General features: G+C 43.4%; 1 protein-coding gene across 2 annotated transcripts in view; it reads left to right on the top strand.

Moving 5' to 3' along the window:
- The window catches only part of NECTIN3 (nectin cell adhesion molecule 3), a 230,479-nt gene that overhangs the window by 67,429 nt on the left and 140,317 nt on the right, over window positions 1–22,733 (top strand). For both annotated transcript variants that reach the window (XM_077295344.1, XM_077295343.1), the window contains exons 3-5: window positions 977–1,273; window positions 16,779–16,896; window positions 17,731–17,882. In XM_077295344.1, coding sequence (XP_077151459.1) covers window positions 977–1,273; window positions 16,779–16,896; window positions 17,731–17,882 — 567 coding nt within the window. The remainder of the gene's footprint in view (window positions 1–976; window positions 1,274–16,778; window positions 16,897–17,730; window positions 17,883–22,733) is intronic.

The raw sequence follows: 22,733 nt of genomic DNA on the forward strand, positions 1-22,733 counted from the left end.
GGTAAGTATAAGGGGGGGGAGATCGTGGCACGGGGGGGGGCGTCGGAGCACGGGGGGATGGCATAGGAGCAGGGGGGGAGCGGACAGGAGGACGGGGGAGCGGAGCACAGGACGGAGGGGACTACGGGACAGATCGGTGGCTTGGGGGGGCGATCGGTGGGGTGGGGGGGGCTCACATCAGTGTTTCCAGCCATGGCCGATGATATTGCAGCATCGGCCATGGCTGTATTGTAATATTTCACCAGTTTTTTAGGTGAAATATTACAAATCGCTCTGATTGGCAGTTTCACTTTCAACAGCCAATCAGAGCGATCGTAGCCACGGGGGGGTGAAGCCACCCCCCCTGGGCTGAAGTACAACTCCCCCTCTTCCTGCAGATCGGGTGAAATAGGAGTTAACCCTTTCACCCGATCTGCAGGGACGCGATCATTCCATGACGCCACATAGGCGTCATGGGTCGGATTGGCACGGGTTTTCATGACGCCTACGTGGCGTCAAAGGTCGGGAAGGGGTTAAACCCCTGTGTCTGTAATGAGTAATTCCGATGTCTTTACCCCAGACTACATAGCAAAGCTGGAATGTAGAAGACTAAGCGTGAAAACAACAGTGATAATATAGTTAAAGCAAAAACTAAAGTATAATACCGCACATTCTGTGGATGCGTTCACAGAAGAAGAAACATAGCGGCATAGTGGTCAGCTAGTCGTTTAGCGAATGGTGGTGAATGGCACCCTTTAATAAATGCTATAACATCCCCAACACCATTAGGTCAAATTGTCTGAAGTTGCTGACACTACTTACCATGGCTAGAGGAGTAAACTACTATGTGGAAGGCAAAATTGTTTCCACTGCCCCATCTGCTATTCCTCAGTTTAGAAATCTGAATCGCTGCTTTTACGTTACAGTATGCCATTAAATGACTGCATATATTAAGTCTTCTGCTGTTGTAATGAGATTGTGTCATTTTATCTTTAAGTTGAACCCACTGTGAGTATAACAAAAGGACCCCACCAGTTAATGGATGGCGCAAATGAAACTGTAGCAGCCACCTGCACAGCAGCTACAGGAAAACCTGCTGCGGAAATTTATTGGGAAGAGTCCCTTGGGAGAGCAGAGGCCACTTCCACAACGTTTGCAAATAAAACTCTGACCGTCATAAGCCAATACAAGTTAGTCCCAACCAGGTTTGCAAGAAGGAGAAACATAACCTGCATCGTAAAGCACCCTGCTTTGGACAGTGATATTAGGCTTCCGTTTACATTGGATATACAATGTGAGTACAATCAGCAATGTTTCTACTGATCAAGCATCCTTCTGCATTTGTGTAATAAGACAATACGATATTGTTACTGTCATTGAATATTTTACTATTCAAATATAATTTTTATGCATATACTAACAATCCTGAAGATCAGCTCTGAGGCCACATTAAGGGCTTGTGCACACATTGCAAATTTGGTGTGTTTTTGCCACGCAGATTTGCTAGCAAACCCTGAAGCAATAGTGATGCCACAAAGTGAATGAGAAACCTGAAGCGTCATGCACATGTTGAGTACTTTTGACTTGCAGATTTGGTGCAGAAAATAATCTCGCATTATTGCAGTTGTGGTGCAGAAATGTTTGCATCCATTTACTCAACATGTGCACATATCCTAATATGAACCTGACAGCTACCTTAACCCCTTAATCCCGTATGACGTACTATCCCGTCAAGGTGACCTGGGACTTAATTCCCGGTGACGGGATAGTACGTCATACGCGATCGGCCGCGCTCACGGGGGGAGCGCGGCCGATCGCGGCCGGGTGTCGGCTGCATATCGCAGCTGACATCCGGCACTATGTGCCAGGAGCGGTCACGGACCGCCCCCGGCACATTAACCCCCGGCACACCGCGATCAAACATGATCGCGGTGTACCGGCGGTACAGGGAAGCATCGCGCAGGGAGGGGGCTCCCTGCGGGCTTCCCTGAGACGATCGGTACAAGGTGATGTACTCACCTCGTACCGAACGTCTTCTCCCTGCAGGCCCCGGATCCAAAATGGCCGAGGGGCTGTATCCGGGTCCTGCAGGGAGCACTTCCGGGTCGGAGCAGGCTGCAGATGAAAGCTGCAGCCTGCTCCGATGAAAGGATGATCGCCGATTTGACAGAGTGCTGTGCACACTGTCAAATCTGCGATCTGTGATGTCCCCCCCTGGGACAAAGTAAAAAAGTAAAAAAAAAAATTTCCACATGTGTAAAAAAAAAAAAAAAAAAATTCCTAAATAAATAATAATAAAAAAAAAAATATTATTCCCATAAATACATTTCTTTATCTAAAAAAAACAAACAAAAACAATAAAGGTACACATATTTAGTATCGCCGCGTCCGTAACGACCCAACCTATAAAACTGGCCCACTAGTTAACCCCTTCAGTAAACACCGTAAGAAAAAAAAAAAAAAAACGAGGCAAAAACCAACGCTTTATTACCATACCGCCGGACAAAAAGTGGAATAACACGCGATCAAAAAGACGGATATAAATAACCATGTTACCGCTGAAAACGTCATCTTGTCCCGCAAAAAACGAGCCGCCATACAACATCATCAGCAAAAAAATAAAAAAGTTATAGTCCTCAGAATAAAGCGATGCCAAAATAATTATTTTTTCTATAAAATAGTTTTTATCGTATAAAAGCGTCAAAACATAAAAAAATGATATAAATGAGATATCGCTGTAATCGTACTGACCCGACGAATAAAACTGCTTTATCAATTTTACCAAACGCGGAACGGTATAAACGCCTCCCCCAAAAGAAATTCATGAATAGCTGGTTTTTGGTTATTCTGCCTCACAAAAATCGGAATAAAAAGTGATAAAAAATGGTCACGTGTCCGAAAATGTTACCAATAAAAACGTCAACTCGTCCCGCAAAAAACAAGACCTCACATGACTCTGTGGACCAAAATGTGGAAAAATTATAGGTCTCAAAATGTGGAGACGCAAAAACTTTTTTGCTATAAAAAGCGTCTTTTAGTCTGGTTTCACACTTGCGTTTTTATCTGCATGCATTTTTTTAAAAAACCGCATGTGTGAAAAAATGCATGTAAACGCGGTAAAACGCATGCGTTTTTATAGAAAAACACAAGAAAACAAGAAAAAAACAAAAAACCCTAACCCTACCCCTAACCTGAAATACGTGGCACTGAAATACGTGGCACTGAAATATACGTTTATATACGTATATAAGTGCCACGATATTTCAGTGGCCACGTATTTAAGTGCCACGTATTTAAGTGCCACGTATTTAAGTGCCACGTATTTAAGTGCCACGTATTTAAGTGCCACGTATTTAAGTGCCACGTATTTAAGTGCCACGTATTTAAGTGCCACGTATTTAAGTGCCACGTATTTAAGTGCCACGTATTTAAGTGCCACGTATTTAAGTGCCACGTATTTAAGTGCCACGTATTTACGTGCCACGTATTTACCAGTGCCTGAAATACGTGGCACTGAAATACGTGGCACTGAAATATCGTGGCACTGAAGTATTTACGTGCCACGTATTTTTCAGTGCCTGAAATACGTGGCACTGAAATACGTGGCACTGAAATACGTGGCACTGAAATATCGTGGCACTGAAATATCGTGGCACTGAAATATCGTGGCACTGAAATACGTGGCACTTAAATACGTGGCTCTTAAATACGTGGCACTTATATACGTGGCACTTATATACGTGGCACTTATATACGTGGCACTTATATACGTGGCACTTATATACGTGGCACTTATGACTGTCAGAAAATGTTCAGTAAACGGTTAGGGGTAGGGTTTCAGGTAGAATTGGGGAGTTTCCACTGTTCAGGCACATCAGGGGCTCTCCAAACGCGACATGGCGTCCAATCTCAATTCCAGCCAATTCTGCGTTGAAAAAGTAAAACAGTGCTCCTTCCCTTCCGAGCTCTCCCGTGCGTCCAAAAAGGGGTTTACCCCAACATATGGGGTATCAGCGTACTAGGGACAAATTGAACAACAACTTCTGGGGTCCAAGTTCTCTTGTTATCCTTGGGAAAATAAAAATTTGGGGGGCTAAAAATCATTTTTGTGGGAAAAAAAATATGTTTTATTTTCACGGCTCTGCGTTGTAAACTGTAGTGAAACACTTGGGGGTTCAAAGTTCTCACAACACATCTAGATAAGTTCCTTGGGAGGTCTAGTTTCCAATATGGGGTCACTTGTGGGGGGTTTGTACTATTTGGGTACATCAGGGGCTCTGCAAATGCAACGTGACGCCTGCAGACCAATCCATTTAAGTCTGCATTCCAAATGGCGCTCCTTCCCTTCCGAGCTCTGTCATGCGCCCAAACAGTGGTTCCCCCCCACATAGGGGGTATCAGCGTACTCAGGACAAATTGGACAACAACTTTTAGGGTCCAATTTATCCTGATACCCTTGTGAAAATACAAAACTGGGGGCTAAATTTCATTTTTGTGAAAAAAAAAAAAAAAAATTATTTTCACGGCTCTGCGTTATAAACTGTAGTGAAACACTTGGGGGTTCAAAGTTCTCACAACACATCTAGATAAGTTCCTTGGGGGGTCTAGTTTCCAATATGGGGTCACTTGTGGGGGGTTTGTACTGTTTGGGTACATCAGGGGCTCTGCAAATGCAACGTGACGCCTGCAGACCAATCCATTTAAGTCTGCATTCCAAATGGCGCTCCTTCCCTTCCGAGCTCTGTCATGCGCCCAAACAGTGGTCCCTCCCCACAAATGGGGTATCAGCGTACTCCAGACAAATTGGACAACAACTTTTGGGGTCCAATTTATCCTGATACCCTTGTGAAAATACAAAACTGGGGGCTAAAAAATCATTTTTGTGAAAAAAAAAATAATTTTTATTTTCACGGCTCTGCGTTATAAACTGTAGTGAAACACTTGGGGGTTCAAAGCTCTCAAAACACATCTAGATAAGTTCCTTAGGGGGTCTACTTTCCAAAATGGTGTCACTTGTGGGGTTTTTTAATGTTTAGGCACATCAGGGGCTCTCCAAATGCAACATGGCATCCCATCTCAATTCCAGTCAATTTTGCATTGAAAAGTCAAATGGCGCTCCTTCCCTTCTGAGCTCTGCCCTGCGCCCAAACAATGGTTTACACCCACATATGGGGTATCAGTGTACTCAGGACAAACTGCACAACAATTTTTAGGGTCCAATTTCTTCTCTTACCCTTGGGAAAATAAAAAATTGGGGGTGAAAAGATCATTTTTGTGAAAAAATATGATTTTTTATTTTTACGGCTCTGCATTATAAACTTCTGTAAAGCACTTGTTGGGTCAAAGTGCTCACCACACATCTAGATAAGTTCCTTAGGGGGTCTACTTTCCAAAATGGTGTCACTTGTTAGGGGTTTCAATGTTTAGGCACATCAAGGGCTCTCTAAATGCAACATGGCGTCCCATCTCAATTCCAGTCAATTTTGCATTGAAAAGTCAAATGGCGCTCCTTCCCTTCCGAGCTCTGCCCTGCGCCCAAACAATGGTTTACACCCACATATGGGGTATCAGCGTACTCAGGACAAATTGCACAACAATTTTTGGGGTCCAATTTCTTCTCTCACCCTTGGGAAAATAAAAAATTGGGGGTGAAAAGATAATTTTTGTGAAAAAATATGATTTTTTATTTTTACGGCTCTGCATTATAAACTTCTGTAAAGCACTTGTTGGGTCAAAGTGCTCACCACACATCTAGATAAGTTCCTTAGGGGGTCTACTTTCCAAAATGGTGTCACTTGTTAGGGGTTTCAATGTTTAGGCACATCAGGGGCTCTCCAAATGCAACATGGCGTCCCATCTCAATTCCAGTCAATTTTGCATTGAAAAGTCAAATGGCGCTCCTTTGCTTCCAAGCTCTGCCATGCGCCCAAACTGTGGTTTACCCCCACATATGGGGTATCAGCGTACTCAGGACAAATTGTACAACAACTTTTGGGGTCTATTTTCTCCTGTTACCCTTGGTAAAATAAAACAAATTGGAGCTGAAATAAATTTTGTGTGAAAAAAAGTTAAATGTTCATTTTTATTTAAACATTCCAAAAATTCCTGTGAAACACCTGAAGGGTTAATAAACTTCTTGAAAGTGGTTTTGAGTACCTTGAGGGGTGCAGTTTTTAGAATGGTGTCACACTTGGGTATTTTCTATCATATAGACCCGTCAAAATGACTTCAAATGAGATGTGGTCCCTAAAAAAAAATGGTGTTGTAAAAATGAGAAATTGCTGGTCAACTTTTAACCCTTATAACTCCGTCACAAAAAAAAATTTTGGTTCCAAAATTGTGCTGATGTAAAGTAGACATGTGGGAAATGTTATTTATTAAGCATTTTGTGTGACATATGTCTGTGATTTAAGGGCATAAAAATTCAAAGTTGGAAAATTGCGAAATTTTCAAAATTTTCGCCAAATATTCGTTTTTTTCACAAATAAACGCAAGTTATATCGAAGAAATTTTACCACTAACATGAAGTACAATATGTCACAAGAAAACAATGTCAGAATCGCCAAGATCCGTTGAAGCATTCCAGAGTTATAACCTCATAAAGGGACAGTGGTCAGAATTGTAAAAATTGGCCCGGTCATTAACGTGCAAACCACCCTCGGGGCTTAAGGGGTTAATTTTCGGACCATAAGACACCCTTTTTCCCAAACATTTTTTGGGGGAAATGGGGGTGCGTCTTATGGTCGGAATATGCTTACAAATCCTGTGGCGGCGGTCCCAATGCAGGCTTCCTTCCCAGGCTGGTGCGGCGGTGGCGGTTCTGTGTGGTGCTTCACTGGTGGGGCTCTGTGGTGTGGCGGCGGTGGGACTCTGTGCTGCTGAGATCTGAATCTGAGCATGCGCCACACCCGGCGGCCATTTTCCCAGAGGCCACCGCATCGCAGCAACGGAGCTGCGGGGACCTCGGGCTTTGATGAAATTTCGGCTGAGTCCCTCACGTTTCACAGAGCGCTGCCGCCCCAGCACAGAACGCCGCCACAGCACAGCGCACCGCCACCACACCAGCCTGGGATGGGATTTCCCAGAGGCCACCGCACCAGCCTGGACCACCGAACGACCCCTGTGACCACTCCTCCACCTGTGCCGATCCCTTTCCTGGTAAGCTGAATTCGGACTGTAAGACGGACCCCTTTTTGACACATTTTTTGCTTCTGAAAATTTGGGATGTGTCTTATAGTCCGAAAAATACGGTAATACATGCTGCCGATCCACGGGCAGCACGTATTGGGCACTGACTGTATGAGTTTGGCCATGCAAGTTTAACAAACGCTGCGGTGTTTCAGAGAAGACATACTCTAAAAACCGCCAGGGACCAAGTAAAATTATGAATAAGATTAAAATTTAAAGCTTTTTTGTATTTCATCGTGAATAAAAGTCCAGTCTATCCAAACATAAAATGAATTATCTGATTGGCAAACACCATAATCAGATTACCCCCACGATCGACTCCATTTTGGAAACTACACCTCTCGAGGAATTGATCTAGCGATGTAGTGAGCGTTTTTAACCCTTAGGCAATTTACAGAATTGTATAACATTGGGCTGAGTAAATGAAAAATTAATTATGTCATATGTCAAGAAGGGGTTAAAATGTACTTTGCTCATGGGACTACCCCTTTAATGGGTTAAAAGCAGCATTTTGTGTTACTTGGATTATCGCTATCTAATATTAAAAGTAGCTTGATTATAAATATTCACCTATGCAAAAAAGAAAATAATTGGAGAGGGTGACTATTTTTTACAGCACTGCATGATCTATGCACCAGATAGATGATAAATGTATGTGCTCTGGGGGTTTGACAGCTAGACCCTCTACCAGTCACGAGAACAGGGTCCCAAAATCCTTTGTGTAAATGAGGCATCAGTGAGTGTACAACCACTGCTCCTTGTGGTCTCAAAAGCCGGACCCCCACCAATCGCACATTTATCATCTCTGATGTGGGTAGGTGGTACTTTATGGAACAGCCCCATTATCATAGGAGCTCTATACTTCTCTATATCCTACCATTATGAGGAGCTGATAGTGTGGCTGAACTTACTCCAGAGATGGTTAGCAATAATACTCTATATATTGGTTATATAGTTTGTTTTAAGCTGAATACATACATCTGGATTGGTGAATTTAGTTTTCTGAGTAGACCTGCGATACAGCCTGCATACTTTACTGCACATGAGAGGAAAAGTACTGGAACGTCCTAAATTAATAATACATCATGGATTTTCAGTGGCTGAATAAATTACAGTACTGGTACCAAAAATTACGCTTTGCAGAAAGCCTCTAAATTCTGTAAAAATGCTTCACACAACAAAACAAAAATAAAAGCCTTTTACAGGAAAGAACCTGTAAAGTAAAGCCATTTCTATGCTGAACCCCTTAGTGACCGGGCTAAATTCGGACCAGTGTCATAGTATGGGCTAATAACTCTGGAATGCTTAAACATGTCTGTGATTTTGAGATTTTTTTTCCTATTCATAACATATTGTACTTTATGATAATGTTAAATTTATAGAGACATTTTCTGGATTAATTTATAAAAATTAGACATTTTTCAAATTTTTTTTTAAAAATTAGCAATTTTCAAACTTTAAATGATTATCAGTTCAATCCAGATAGTCAGACTACACAAAAACATTATTAAAAAATATTTCCCTTATATCTTCTTAACATGAGCACCATTTGTAAAAAGGTTTAAAAACGTAGCAGTAATTTTTCATTTTTTTTTCAAGGAAATTTACAAAACTTTATTTTTTTAGGGAGCTATTAACTTTTTGAAGTGACTTTGGGGGTCCTATATATTGGAAACCTCCAAAAGTGATACTATTTTACAAACAACACCCCTAACATATTCAAAATTGCTTTTAAGTAGTTTATTAACCCTGTTTAGGAATGTGGCATAACAAGAATGAAGTTTATTTTTACCACCTAAATGTTGATAACTTCTGAACAGGCCACTGTAGCCAGCAGAAGGCCGTTATTTAGCCATGAATTGCCATGACAAACATCAGGACCACACATTCAAGATCTCAGGGTGCTGATGGGTTTAACCCCTTTTTGACATCGTGCATAATAGTACGCCGATGTCTGACTCCTTCCCTTTGATGTGGGCTCCGGAACGGAGCGCACATCTTTTCCAGCACATGTCAGCTGTTTTGAACAGCTGACATGGGCCTCTATCAGCCGCGGGTGGAATTGCGATCCAGGCATGGCTGTTAACTAGTTAAATGCGCTATCAATCTCTGACAGCGGCATTTAACTTGTTCTTCTGGCAAGTGCGCCGGAAATCCCGCCCAACGGTGACCTCTATGGTTGTCACTGCCAGATTGCTATGAGCGCCACCCGGTGGTCGGTGCTCATAGCAAGTGAGCAATCCTGATACATACAGGTGATCTGATCATCGCCTGTATGTAGCAGAGCCGATCGGATTATTTCAGCTTCTAGTCTCCCATGGAGACTATTGAAGCATGCCAAAAGTGAAAAAGAAATGTTTTAAAAATATTAAAATAATAAAAAGAAAATAAAAATTCAAATTGCCCCCTTTCGCTCCATTCAAAATAAAACAATAATATTTAAAAAACAAAAAACAAACATACACATATTTAGTATCGCCACGTTCAGAATCGCCCGATCTATCAAAATAAAGAAGAATGAACCTGATCGCTATACGGCGTAATGAGAAAAAAAAGTCAAAACACCAGAATTACGGGTTTTTTGGTTGCTGCAACATTGCATTAAAATGCAATAATGGGCGATCAAAAGATTGTATCTGCACCTAAATTGTATCATTAAAAACATCAGCTCGGCATACAAAAAATAAGCCCTCACCCGACCCCAGATCACGAGAAATGGAGACGCTAGGGGTAGCGGAAAATGGCGCAATTTTATTTTTAACAAACTTTAGAATTTTTTTTTCACCACTTAGATAAAAAAGAACCTAGACATGTTTGGTGTCTATGAACGCATAATGACCTGGAGAATCATAAGCAGGTCAGTTTTAGCATTTAGTGAACATGGTAAAAAAAACCTTGAAATGTTTTCTCTTTTCCAGTACACAATATGATAAAACCAATGGTGTTGTTTAAAAGTACAACTCGTCCTGCAAAAAATAAGCCCTCACATGGCCAAATTGACTGAAAAATAAAAAAGTTATGGCTCTGGGAAGGAGGGGACCAAAAAATGAAAATACCTTCGGGGTTAAAGAGGGAGCCCCCACACTCTAACCAGCTAGATGCTGTAGTCATTATTGACAGCAGCATTTAACCCCTTCATGACCCAGCCTATTTTGACCTTAATGACCTGGCCATTTTTTGCAATTCTGACCAGTGTCCCTTTATGAGGTAATAACTCAAGAACGCTTCAGCGGATCCTAGCGATTCTGAGATTGTTTTTTTGTGACATATTGAGCTTCATGTTAGTGATAAATTTAGGTCGATAATTTTTGCATTTATTTGTGAAAAAAATGGAAATTTGGCGAAAATTTTGAAACTTTTGCAATTTTCAAATTTTGAATTTTTATTCTGTTAAACCAGAGAGTTATGTGACACAAAATAGTTAATAAATAACATTTCCCACATGTCTACTTTACATCAGCATAATTTTGGAAACAAAATTTTTTTTTGCTTGGAATTTATAAGGGTTAAAATTTGACCAGCGATTTCTCATTTTTGCAACAAAATTTACAAAACCATTTTTTTTTTAGGGAGCACCTCACATTTGAAGTCACTTTGAGGGGTCTATATGGCTGATAATACCCAAAAGTGACAGCATTCTAAAAACTGCACCCCTCAAGGTGCTCAAAACCACAATCAAGAAGTTTATTAACCCTTCAGGTGCTTCACAGCAGCAGAAGCAACATGAAAGGAAAAAATTAACATTTAACTTTTTAGTCACAAAAATGAACTTTTAGCAACAATTTTTTTATTTTCCCAAGGGTAAAAGGATAAACTGGACCCCGAAAGTTGTTGTACAATTTGTCCTGAGTACCCCGATACCCCTTATGTGGGGGGGAATCACTGTTTGGGCACACGACAGGGCTCGGAAGGGAAGGAACTCCATTTTACTTTTTGAATGAAAAATTGGCTCCAATCTTTAGCGGACACCATGTCGCGTTTGGAGAGCCCCTGTGTGCCTAAAGATTGGAGCTCCCCCACAAGTGACCCCATTTTGGAAACTAGACGCCCCAAGGAACTTATCTAGATGCATAGTGAGCACTTTCAATCCCCAGGTGCTTCACAAATTGATCCGTAAAAATGAAAAAGTACTTTGTTTTCACAAAAAAATTGTTTTAGCCTCAATTTTTTTGTTTTCACATGGGTAACAGGATAAAATGGATGTTAAAATGTGTTGGGCAATTTCTCCTGAGTACACCGATACCTCACATGTGGGGGTAAACCACTGTTTGGGCACACAGCAAGGCTCGGAAGGGAAGGAGCGCCATTTGACTTTTTGAAAGAAAAATTAGCTCCAATCGTTAGCGGTCACCATGCCGCGTTTGGAGAGCCCCTGTGTGCCTAAACATTTGAACTCCCCCACAAGTGATACCATTTTAGAAACTAGACCCCCCCAAGGAACTCATCTAGATGTGTGATGAGCACCTTAAACCCCCAAGTGCTTCACAGAAGTTTATAACGCAGAGCCATGAAAATAAAAAATCATTTTTCTTTACTCAAAAATTATTGTTTAACCCACAATTTTTATTTTCACAAGGGTAACAGGAGAAACTGGACCCCAAAAGTTGTTGTCCAGTTTGTCCTGAGTACGATGATACCCCATATGTGGGGTAAACCACTGTTTGGGTGCATGGCAGAGCTAGGAAGGGAAGTAGTGACTTTTTGAAATGCAGACTTTGATGGAATGGTCTGCAGGTGTCATGTTACGTTTGCAGAGCCTCTGATGTACCTAAAAAGTAGATACCCCCCACAAGTGACCCCATTTTGGAAACTAGACCCCCCACGGAACTTATCTAGATGTGTTTTGAGCACTTTAAACCCCCAAGTGCTTCACAAAAGTTTAGAACGCAGAGCCATGAAAATTAAAAAATCATTTTTTTTTCCTCAAAAATGATTTTTTAGCCCACAATTTTTTATTTTCACAAGGGTAACACGTGAAACTGAACCACAATAGTTGTTGTCCAGTTTATCCTGAGTACGCTGATGCCCAATATGTGGAGGTAAACCAGTGTTTGGGCACACGTCGGGGCTCGGAAAGGAAGTATTGACGTTTTGAAATGCAGACTTTGATGGAATGGTCTGCGGGCGTCACGTTGCTTTTGTAGAGCCCCTGATGTACCTAAACAGTAGAAACCCACCACGAGTGACCCCATTTTGGAAACTAGACCCCCCAAGGAACTTATCTAGATTTGTGATGAGCACTTTGAACCCCCAAGTGCTTCACAGAATTTTATAACGCAGAGCCGTGAAAATAAAAAATCTTTTTTCCCTACAAAAATATTTTTTTAGCCCCCATTTTTTAATTTTTCCAAGGGTAACAGGAGAAATTAGACCCCTAAAATTGTTGTACAATTTTTCCTGAGTACGTTTATGCCCCATATGTTTGGGTAGATCACTGTTTGGGCACACGTTGGGGCTCGGAAAGGAGGGAGCACCATTTGACTTTTTGAATGCAAGATTGTTTGGAATCAATGGTGGCACCATGTCGTGATTGGAGACCCCCTGATGTGCCTCAACAGTGGAAACCCCTCAATTCTAACTCCAACACTAACCCCAACACACCCCTAACTCTAATCCCAACTCTAACCATAACCGTAACCACAACCCTAACCCCAACACACCCCTAATCCCAACCCTAACCCCAACACACAACCAACCCTAACCATAGCCCTAACTACAAGCCTAACCCTAACCTCAACACACCCCTAACCCTAATATTAACCCTAATTCTAACCCTAAGGATTCGTGTGCGGATTTTTCCGCACAGTTTTTGAAAAATCCGCAGGTAAAACGCACTGCGTTTTATTTGCGGATTTACTGTGGATTTCCAGTGGTTTTTGTGCGGATTTCACCTGCGGATTCCTATTTAGGAACAGGTGTAAAACGTTGCAGAATCCGCACAAAGAATTGACTTGTTGCGGAAAATACAACGCAGCGTTTCCGCACGGTATTTTCCGCACCATGGGCACAGCGGATTTGGTTTTCCAAAGGTTTACATGGTACTGTAAATGTGATGGAAAACTGCCACGAATCCACAGTGGCCAATCCGCTGAGGATCTGCAGCCAAATCCGCACCGTGTGAACATAGCCTAAGGGTACCGTCTCACAGTGGCACTTTGGTCGCTACGACGGCACGATCCGTGACGCTCCAGCGTCGCTCCATTATCGCTGCGGTCACACTTCGCAATGCACGGCGCTGGAGCGATAATTTCATGACGTATTTGCGATGTAGAAGCCGTTGGTTATTATGCGCACATCGTATACAATATCGTGCACACCTTTGTTACACGATGCGATCATGCCGCCACAGCGGGACACTTGACGACGAAAGAAAGTTTCAAACGATCTGCTACGACGTACGATTCTCAGCGGGGTCCCTGATCGCAGTAGCGTGTCAGACACAGCGAGATTGTAAGTATATCGCTGGAACGTCACGGATCGTGCCGTTGTAGCGACCAAAGTGCCACTGTGAGACGGTACCCTAATTCTAATCCTAATTGCAACCCTAACCTTAACCCTAACCCCTAGCTCTAGCCCTAACACTAGTTCTAGCCCTAGTGGAAAAATAAATATATTTTATTTATTTCATTATTTTCCCTACCTATGGGGGTGATAAGGGGGGCTTTATTTACTTTTTTTTTTTATTTTGATCACTGTGATAGGTTATATCACAGTGATCAAAATGTACCTGTAACGAATCTGCCAGACGGCAGATTCGGCGGACTTACTGCGCATGCGCCCGCCATTTTGGAAGATGGCGGCGCCCATCGAAGATGCCGGACGGTCACCGAGAGGGTCCCCAGGACTCCAGCAGTATGGGGGGTGAGATCGGACAGCTTTGGGCACCGGAGTGGAGAGGAAAGCAGCGGAGGGCAGCGGAGCACCGAATGGAGGGGAGGAAAGACTGACAGCGGCGGCAGATCGCCACTGTCAGTTGGTGGGTGGGGGGGGGGGGTCAGATCGCAGTCTCCAGCCATGGCCGATGATATTGCAGCATCGGCCATGGCTGGATTGTAATATTTCACCAAATTTCATAGGTGAAATATTACAAATTGCTCTGATTGGCTGTTGCACTTTCAACAGCCAATCAGAGCGATCGTAGCCACGTGGGGGCAAAGCCACCCCCCCCCCCCCCCCGGGCTAAAGTACCTCTCCCCCTGTCCCTGCAGATCGGGTGAAATTGGAGTTAACCCTTTCACCCGATCTGCAGGGACGCGATCCCTCCATGACGCCACATAGGCATCACAGGTCGGATTGGCACCGACTTTCATGACGCCTACGTGGCGTCACAGGTTGGGAAGGGGATAAGGGGTTAAATGACAATTGTCGGTACCAACACTGATCATGGCTGATGCAGCAAGTTGTCAGGTATAGTGTACAGCTATGGGGATTGTCACCTGTATGGGGAGGCTATTCTCTTATCTCAGGTCAGTAAAAAGACGTATTGGTGATAAGGCTCCATACACCTTAATCTAGCATTGGCCAAACCCTGTGGGTTCCGCTGACTGTCTAATGTCTATGGGGGGCCCTGCCAATCATGCCAGGTTAGGGTCCGGCCTGTCCAATTTTATTCCTTAGAGATAAGCCACAGGCAGAGCAAGCTTCTCCTGTTTTTTTTTTTTTTTTGAAAGTCTGATGAGATAGATGCTAGCCGACCGATCAGTCGAGCCATTGTTTGGCCGACAGCCATCTAGAATGTACAATACACAATAATAAAATAAGTGACAAGGCAGTGGCTTCCATTACTTTCCGGAGCTACATTTAGATGTGCTGCAGATTGAGGCTGTGATACTGAAATATCCGCATAGTGATATATAAACATTTGCCACGACTCCGTAACTAGGTGCTGTCTGATAAATGACTACCTATGTGAGATAGCGGCTACCATGACTTCCTTATTAGGGGAAACATTTCAAGGAGATTAAAGAAGTGAGCATTCCTTCAGGCTTTTCTGGAGTCAGACGAAATGTATAAATGGAAAAACTTGTACACAGATGCTATCTTTACACATTCCTAGGTCCATCACTGCACTGCTCATCTTTCCCTGTGTATTGCTCTAATTGTAGCTGTGCGCTTGTAGCAGCAGATGTTGGAAATCTGCCCCTGTGCTCTATGGATGGTGATCATGAAGGCTACGTTTTATACACACCATGGTGAGGGGGGTGTTTGCTGGCTTTCTAGGAACCTTCTTTCACAAAAATGGTGTATGTTGTCCATCACTATGCTGTGTGCAGTTTTTGCCTGCAGTGTAAACAGGCCATACACATGAGAGCGGCCAGCTGAATGTGCCAGTCTTAGGCCTCTTTCACACTTCAGTCTTTTGGCGTCAGTTTGAATCCGCCGTTTTCGTCAAATAGCGGATCCGCCATTTTTTTGGGCGGATCCGCTATTTTCCCATAGACTTGCATTAGCGACGGATTGTGGCGGATGGTCGTCCGTTCCATCCGCCATGTGACGGATCCGTCGAGATTTGGCGGACGTCGTCTAGACATTGACGGACATTGTAACGTTTTTTGTGTGCGCCGAAATGGCGGTTCGCAATGGATCCATCACGTCCGTCATTCCCTAGAATGGCCGCCTATGGATGACGGATCCGTCGCGATCTTTCATTTGGCGGATCCGTCGCCCCAATCCGCTTTTTCAATTGAGCATGCTCCAAAAAGTAGATACTTTTCCCAGACAACCCCAACACTATATGAACAGGAAAGGTGGGCTTCATTCTTTAATGTGCCATGAAGCAGAGAAGAAGCAGAGAGAGGGCACAGTGCCAGCCAGCAAGACAGACCCTGCCAGCAATTTTTCAGGATTTTCCCTCAATTCAATATACAGCGTGGAATAAACGCCACGGGTCATGCGTTTGGCTGTGATAGGATGGATCCACAGCCTTCTCTTCCGCCGCTGCCGCAGGATGCATAGTCTTTCTTCCTCCTTGTCCCGAACGATGACTGCCAACCGATTAGCCTCAAAAGTGAAATCCCACACATATCTTTACAATATTCGCCAGTACACCTTCCATCTCTGCCACTTTCTCTACAACCTTTCAAAGATGTGGTGTAAATACACTGTATATATAGTTTCCCAGTAGTTTCCAGTAGCCAGTCACATTTCCAAGTACTTTGTATTAGCCAATCACATTGAGATCCTCGGTTTTTAAAAAACGGATCTGTCAAAAAACGGTTCCAACGGATGTAAAAAAAACGGTCACAACGGTTCTAACGGATCCGTTTTTTTTACGCATCTGTGTAATGGATCCGTCAAAAAACGGATCCGTTAGAACAGTTTTCTCAACAATTTTGACGGATCCGTCGATCCGTCACTATGTCGGAGCAGACTGACGCCAAACAACTGAAGTGTGAAAGAAGTCTTATTGGGATCAGCCAACAGACTCGTGTATGTGTGTCTGCCGACTTTCTCAGCAGAGATTTTGGGGGAAGGTGGTTTCAGCATGTTAGATTCCCACAAGCCTGATTCTATGTCCTTCCCCAGGAGATAAGCTACTGTTGGGCTGCTTATTCCCCGATCCTCAATTCTGAGCATGAGTGTCATTTAAAGGTTTTCTTTCTGTTTTTAAGATGCTCCTGAAGTGTCAATCACAGGCTATGATGGCAATTGGTTTGTTGGCAGAAGAAATGTCCAACTAAAGTGTAATGCTGATGCTAATCCACCACCCACAGAGGTGAAATGGAGCAGGTAAACTCCTTTTCTGCAATGTTTTGGTTGTTGCTTGGCGGATGTTATACTAGTTAATGTTCTGTGTCATGATACATTGCTATTGCAGGCAGAAATGTTATACACAAAGCAACTTGGGAATGAAGAGACTCTCACACTAAGTAAATGGTGTCTTCAACTGTAAAATGTGAAATCTAGTAATAGCAACGTGATTTGTGCCCCAACTCTATGTACAGTACACGCTCCAGTCTGTGCTAAACCATATTAATAAAAAATGGCAAATCTGAATATGGCCTCATTGTAATAAATTATTCATCCTCTATTATAAGCCTTCTTACTTTGCAGCATTTGCATAGTTCTCTATATACAGCCTAATATGCATATATTCAGTGTTTATTAGTAATGGACCACCAGAGGCCATTGGACATCAATGAGTCTGTCCTGTTTGTTTTTTAGAAGGCAGTGCTTTCTTTCCCCTAACGTGAGTGGCCCCAGAGCTGTCTGACAGTCACTCTCCCTCCATAGGAGTCATATTTGGATGGGGGTCCTAACCTGCGGCTGAAGCAGCCTCCAGATGGTAGTTATCTCCGTTTCTACAGTATAATAAGCTCCATTTTACAATCACTTACTAATATGTGGGGCTCAGTGTTTAGAACCGTATGCTAATACAGACGCCTCTTCATTTCAGTTTACAATGAGCTTCATGTAAATATTCTTACTTACTGCATTTATGGTAAAGTTCACTTTCTAAACCATGTAATGTAAAGAAAATAATAATCTTTTAATACTTACTAAATGTGTACTTTCTCCATCTACCACTTGAAATCATCATGTTTGTAACTTCTATTAACACAGGTCAGACGGAATTTTGCCTGGAGGTTTATTATCTGTCAATAATTCACTACTTTTCAACTACCCCCTAACTCACAATGTTTCTGGGACATATATGTGCAGAGTCGCCAATGCTCTTGGTCAGAAAAGTGACCAAAAGATCATCACTATCCTAGGTGAGTTGCTTTGGACTGCTTTTATATGGACTCTCTTAATCCAATTTCTGCTTGTGTAATTCGATCAATTTTCTTTAGTAAAATATGTTTTAAAATGCAATTGTGGTAAATGCAGCTTTTGCACCAAGTCAATTTAGTTGTGGAAAAATCTGATAACGGCAAGGATCAGGATTGAAAAGGTAATATCCCAAGACAGAAAACAAATACCGTATATACTCGAGTATAAGCCGAGATTTTCAGCCCATTTTTTGGGGCTGAAAGTGCCCCTCTCGGCTTATACTCGAGTCATTGTCCCAGTGGGTAGGCGGGGGAGGGGGAGTGTCAGCTGTCAAATCATACTTGCCTGCTCTCGGCGCATCTCTGCACATTCCTGCTTCTCCAACGCCCACAGCTTCTTCCTGTGTTCAGCGGTCATGTGGTACCGCTCATTAAAGTAATGAATATGGACACATATTCATTACTTTAATGAGCGATACGATGTGACCGCTGAACACAGGAAAAAGCTGCGGGCGCCGAAGATCACCTGTCACTGAGAAGCTAAATAAATAGTAAAAGGTACGCAATTTCATTTAATAAGGAAAATATCAAAATTGTATGGATAATGTGGGAAAAAAAAGCACCAGTTTAACCCCTTCATGCCGCGGCCCTTTTTCGTTTTTGTGTTTTTGTTTTTCGCTCCCCTCCTTCCCAGAGCCATAACTTTTTTATTTTTCCGTCAATATGGCCATGTGAGGGCTTGTTTTTTGCGGGACGAGTTGTACTTTTGAACGTCTTCATTGGTTTTACCATGTCTTGTACTAGAAAATGGGAAAAAAACTCCAAGTGTGGTGAAATTGCAAAAAAAGTGCAATCCCACACTTGTTTTTTGTTTGGCTTTTTTGCTAGGTTCACTAAATGCTAAAACTGACCTGCCATTATGATTCTCCAGGTCATTACGAGTTCATAGACACCAAACATGTCTAGGTTATTTTTTATCTAAGTGGTAAAAAAAAATTCCAAACTTTGCTTAAAAAAAAAAAAAAAAAGCGCCATTTTCTGATACCCGTAGCGTCTCCATTTTTCGTGATCTGGGGTCGAGTGAGGGCTTATTTTTTGTGTGCTGAGCTGACGTTTTTAATGATACCACATTTATGCAGATACGTTCTTTTGATCGCCCGTTATTGCATTTTAATGCAATGTCGCGGCGACCAAAAAAACCGTAATTCTGGCTTTTCAAATTTTTTTCTCGCTACACTGTTTAGCGATCAGGTTAATGCTTTTTTTTATTGATAGATCGGGCGATTCTGAACGCGGCGATACCAAATATGTGTAGATTTGATTTTTTTTTTTTTTTTTATTATGTTATTTTGGATGGGGCGAAAGGGGGGTGATTTAAACTTTCATATTTTTTTTATTTTTTTCATATTTTTAAAAACATTTTTATTTTTACTTTTGCCATGCTTCAATAGCCTCCATGGGAGGCTAGAAGCTGGCACCACTCGATCGGCTCTGCTACATAGCAGCGATCTGATGTTCGCTGCTATGTAGCAGAAATGCAGGTGTGCTGTGAGCGCCGACCACAGGGGGGCGCTCACAGCAGGCCGGCATTAGTAACCATAGAGGTCTCAAGGACCTCTATGGTTACCATCCTGATGCATCGCCGACCCCCGATCATGTGACGGGGGTCGGCGATGAGGTCATTTCCGGGCGCCCGGCTGGAAGCGCCGGTTAAATGCCGCTGTCTGCATTTGACAATGGCATTTAACAGGTTAATAGCGGCGGGTGAATCGCGATTTCACCCGCCGCTATTGCGCGCACTTGTCAGCTGTACAAAACAGCTGACATGTCGCGACTTTGATGTGGGCTCACCGCCGGAGCCCACATCAAAGGGGGAGACACGACATGCGCAGTAATAGTACGGCGCATGTCGTGAAGGGGTTAATAGTGGGCAGTAGATACAATAGAGTACAGTATATATACTCTCAAGAAAATTCTGCCAGTATATACCGTATTTTTCGGACTACAAGACGCACTTTTCCCCCCCCCCACAAAAGGGGGGAAAATAGCGGGTGCGTCTAATAGTCATAATGCAGGCTTACCCGCAGTGGTGTGGTGGCGGCGGCAGAGGTGCGGGGATGAGGAGGCAAAGTGAGCGGTATGGCGTGAGCGGGGTCCCTTTCACAGGTGAGGTGATGCAGCAGCCCGGTAAGCAGATTTAGATCTTGGCTTCAGGAAAATGGCCGCCGCGATCTCCATCTGCGCACGCGCGGCCTCCCGCAGCCATTTTCCTGAAGCCCCGGGAAGCAGAGCACTCCATCTGCGCACGCGCGGCCTCAGGAAGATGGCCGCCACCACCGATAACAACATGATTCACCCGGCTCTGCTGCTTACCGGGCTGCTGCATCACCTCACCTGTGAAAGGGACCCCGCTCACGCCATACCGCTCACTGCGCCTCCTCATCCCCGCACCTCTGCCACCACCGCATCTCTGCCGGTAAGCCTGTATTAACCCGGCTCCGCTGCATCACCTCACCTGTGGAAGGGACCCTGCTCACGCCATACCGCTCATTATCCCCGCACCTCTGCCGTCGCCACACCACTGCTGCAACCCTCCCATGGACACCAGGCCGTGGCGTCGCCCACCTAAGCAGGAAGGGACCCTGCTCAGGTGCACGCCATACCGCATCACCCCACCTCTGCCGACACCATGCCTCCTGTGACCCTGCTCTGCCACCGCCAGCCCTCAGGTGAGATACTGTAAATTCGGACAATAAGACAGACCCCATGTTATAAAAAAATCTTTTTTTCTGCAATTTTCACCCCAAATTTGGGGTGCGTCTTATAGTCCGAAAAATATGGAAACCTGAGTCACAAAGAAGAAATGATTGTGAAAGTTAGATGTGGGGTGAATAAAAACTAAAGAGAAGGCAAAAACAGAGCAGGGTAGACAAACTCCCCACGAATATTGCCACTAGCAAAGTGGGTTCCTTTAGCATTTTGCAACTCGATTTAATTGATTGCAGTTAGACTGTCAGATTATCGAGCACAAGCATTTTTAGGAGCATTGGTTCGCAATAATCTTGCAATTTAAACTGGCTGCCAGTTACCGGACAACACCGCTTGTTCAGCTTGTGAAATGATCTTTTGTGCTACACAAAAGATGATTGTTTTTTTCAGTGCACCGTCCTTTGTAAACAGGACCTGTGCTGCCGAGAACAATGCTACCTATGCACACACAACAATCTATTAGTGATCGTTCAGTGCACATCGAAAAAATGGAGTCTTCCTGTGTGAACAGTCTACTGTAGCAGCAAAATTAGCTGATTGGTGGTTGTTTAGCACTGTCACTCAATTTGTTCACCCCATCCATTTTCCAGTTGTTGTTTTTTTTGTTTGTTTGTTTTCTTCCTTCTTCCAAGAGCCTATTTTTGTATTTTTCCGTCAATGCAGCCATATGAGAGCTTCTATTTTTGCGGGGCTTTAGAGTGGCCCCATTCATTTTATCATGTGGTGCACTGGAAAGCGAGGAGAAAATTCCAAGTAGGCCTGGACAGAAACGATGGTACCCCTGAAAATAATGTGACAAAAGGGACATGTTAAATCAAGGTGTGTCCACTAACTAGCATCACAGGTGTCTACAATCTTGGAACCTGTGAGTTGGCCTGTATATAGGGCTACAGATACTGACTGTGTTGTTTGAAAAGCATTGTCTGACTTTCATTTGTTCATTTTCATAGATCTTTTATTTATTATTACTTTTGTCAGATTCAAGTTAATTTCTTTGACCATTGTGGGTTTTTCTGTCATTAAACGAGGGGTACCAACAATTTTGACCACATGTGTAAATCATGATCTCCAATGAACGCCAGGCACGTATCGGTGTTCATAGGAGATTTAAAATGACAGGAACTTGGGTCTTCTGCATATCCCCGGCTGCCATGACAACCCATCGGTGCCTCATCAGGTAACAGGGGGGCTGATGGCCGTGTGTTGTGACTTGCTTCATGTCTACACTTGTTAAATGCCACTGTCAGAGATTTAACAGCAGTGGTTGGATCTCGAATCCACCCACAGCTATTAGAGGCACACAATAACTGATCAGATCAGCTATTGTGTGCAGGGAAAGGTGCATTCTCAGCGCTGGAGCCCCCATCAAATGCAGGGAGATGACTTTGGATGTGCCTATACAGCCAAGGTCGTTAGGGGATTAAAAAAATTGCTTGAGCTGTTCGCAGCAGGGCATCAGCACTGCCATGCATAGAGAAAATTTTGATCTCCTATGAACGCCAGCTAAACGCTGTTTTTGACAGGAGTATCATAATGACAGGCATAGGAGTCATCAGCATACCCCCTGTTGTCATGACAACCCATCGGCGCCCAAAGATCACATCACGGACTCTCCAACGGGATCGTGGAATGGCACGCCCCCTTTTCGCTGTATGCTAATTGCCATTGTCTGAGATGGACAGCTGGATTTAGCAGGGTAACAGAAGTGAGCGGAGCATCCTCCACCCAAAGCTGTTAGAGAGATATGATGGCTGATTAAATCAACTGCTGAGTGTCAGGAAAGATGTGGGCTTGGGGTTTAAGCCCTCATCAAAGTCAGGGAGCCGGCATATGATGTACCCTATTGTTCCAAGTGCTGGCCAGTTTTTCCTGGACAGTACTTGAACTGAAAATATAGTGGGGTGGCTTCCTAAAATATAAGGAAAAGTTCATCAGCTCACCATTGAATTGTCCACAGAAAGTGCAGTTATCCACAAAGGTGCATGGAATAGCGTACAAATTTGCATGCAAAATTAATCCATGATAATCCAGCACATCTTCTTGATTATAAAAAACCCTTTTTCTTCAAATCCTCTTAAAAACATT

Source organism: Ranitomeya variabilis, chromosome 3, assembly GCF_051348905.1.
Source record: "Ranitomeya variabilis isolate aRanVar5 chromosome 3, aRanVar5.hap1, whole genome shotgun sequence".
In the NCBI taxonomy this organism is placed as follows: domain Eukaryota; kingdom Metazoa; phylum Chordata; class Amphibia; order Anura; family Dendrobatidae; genus Ranitomeya; species Ranitomeya variabilis.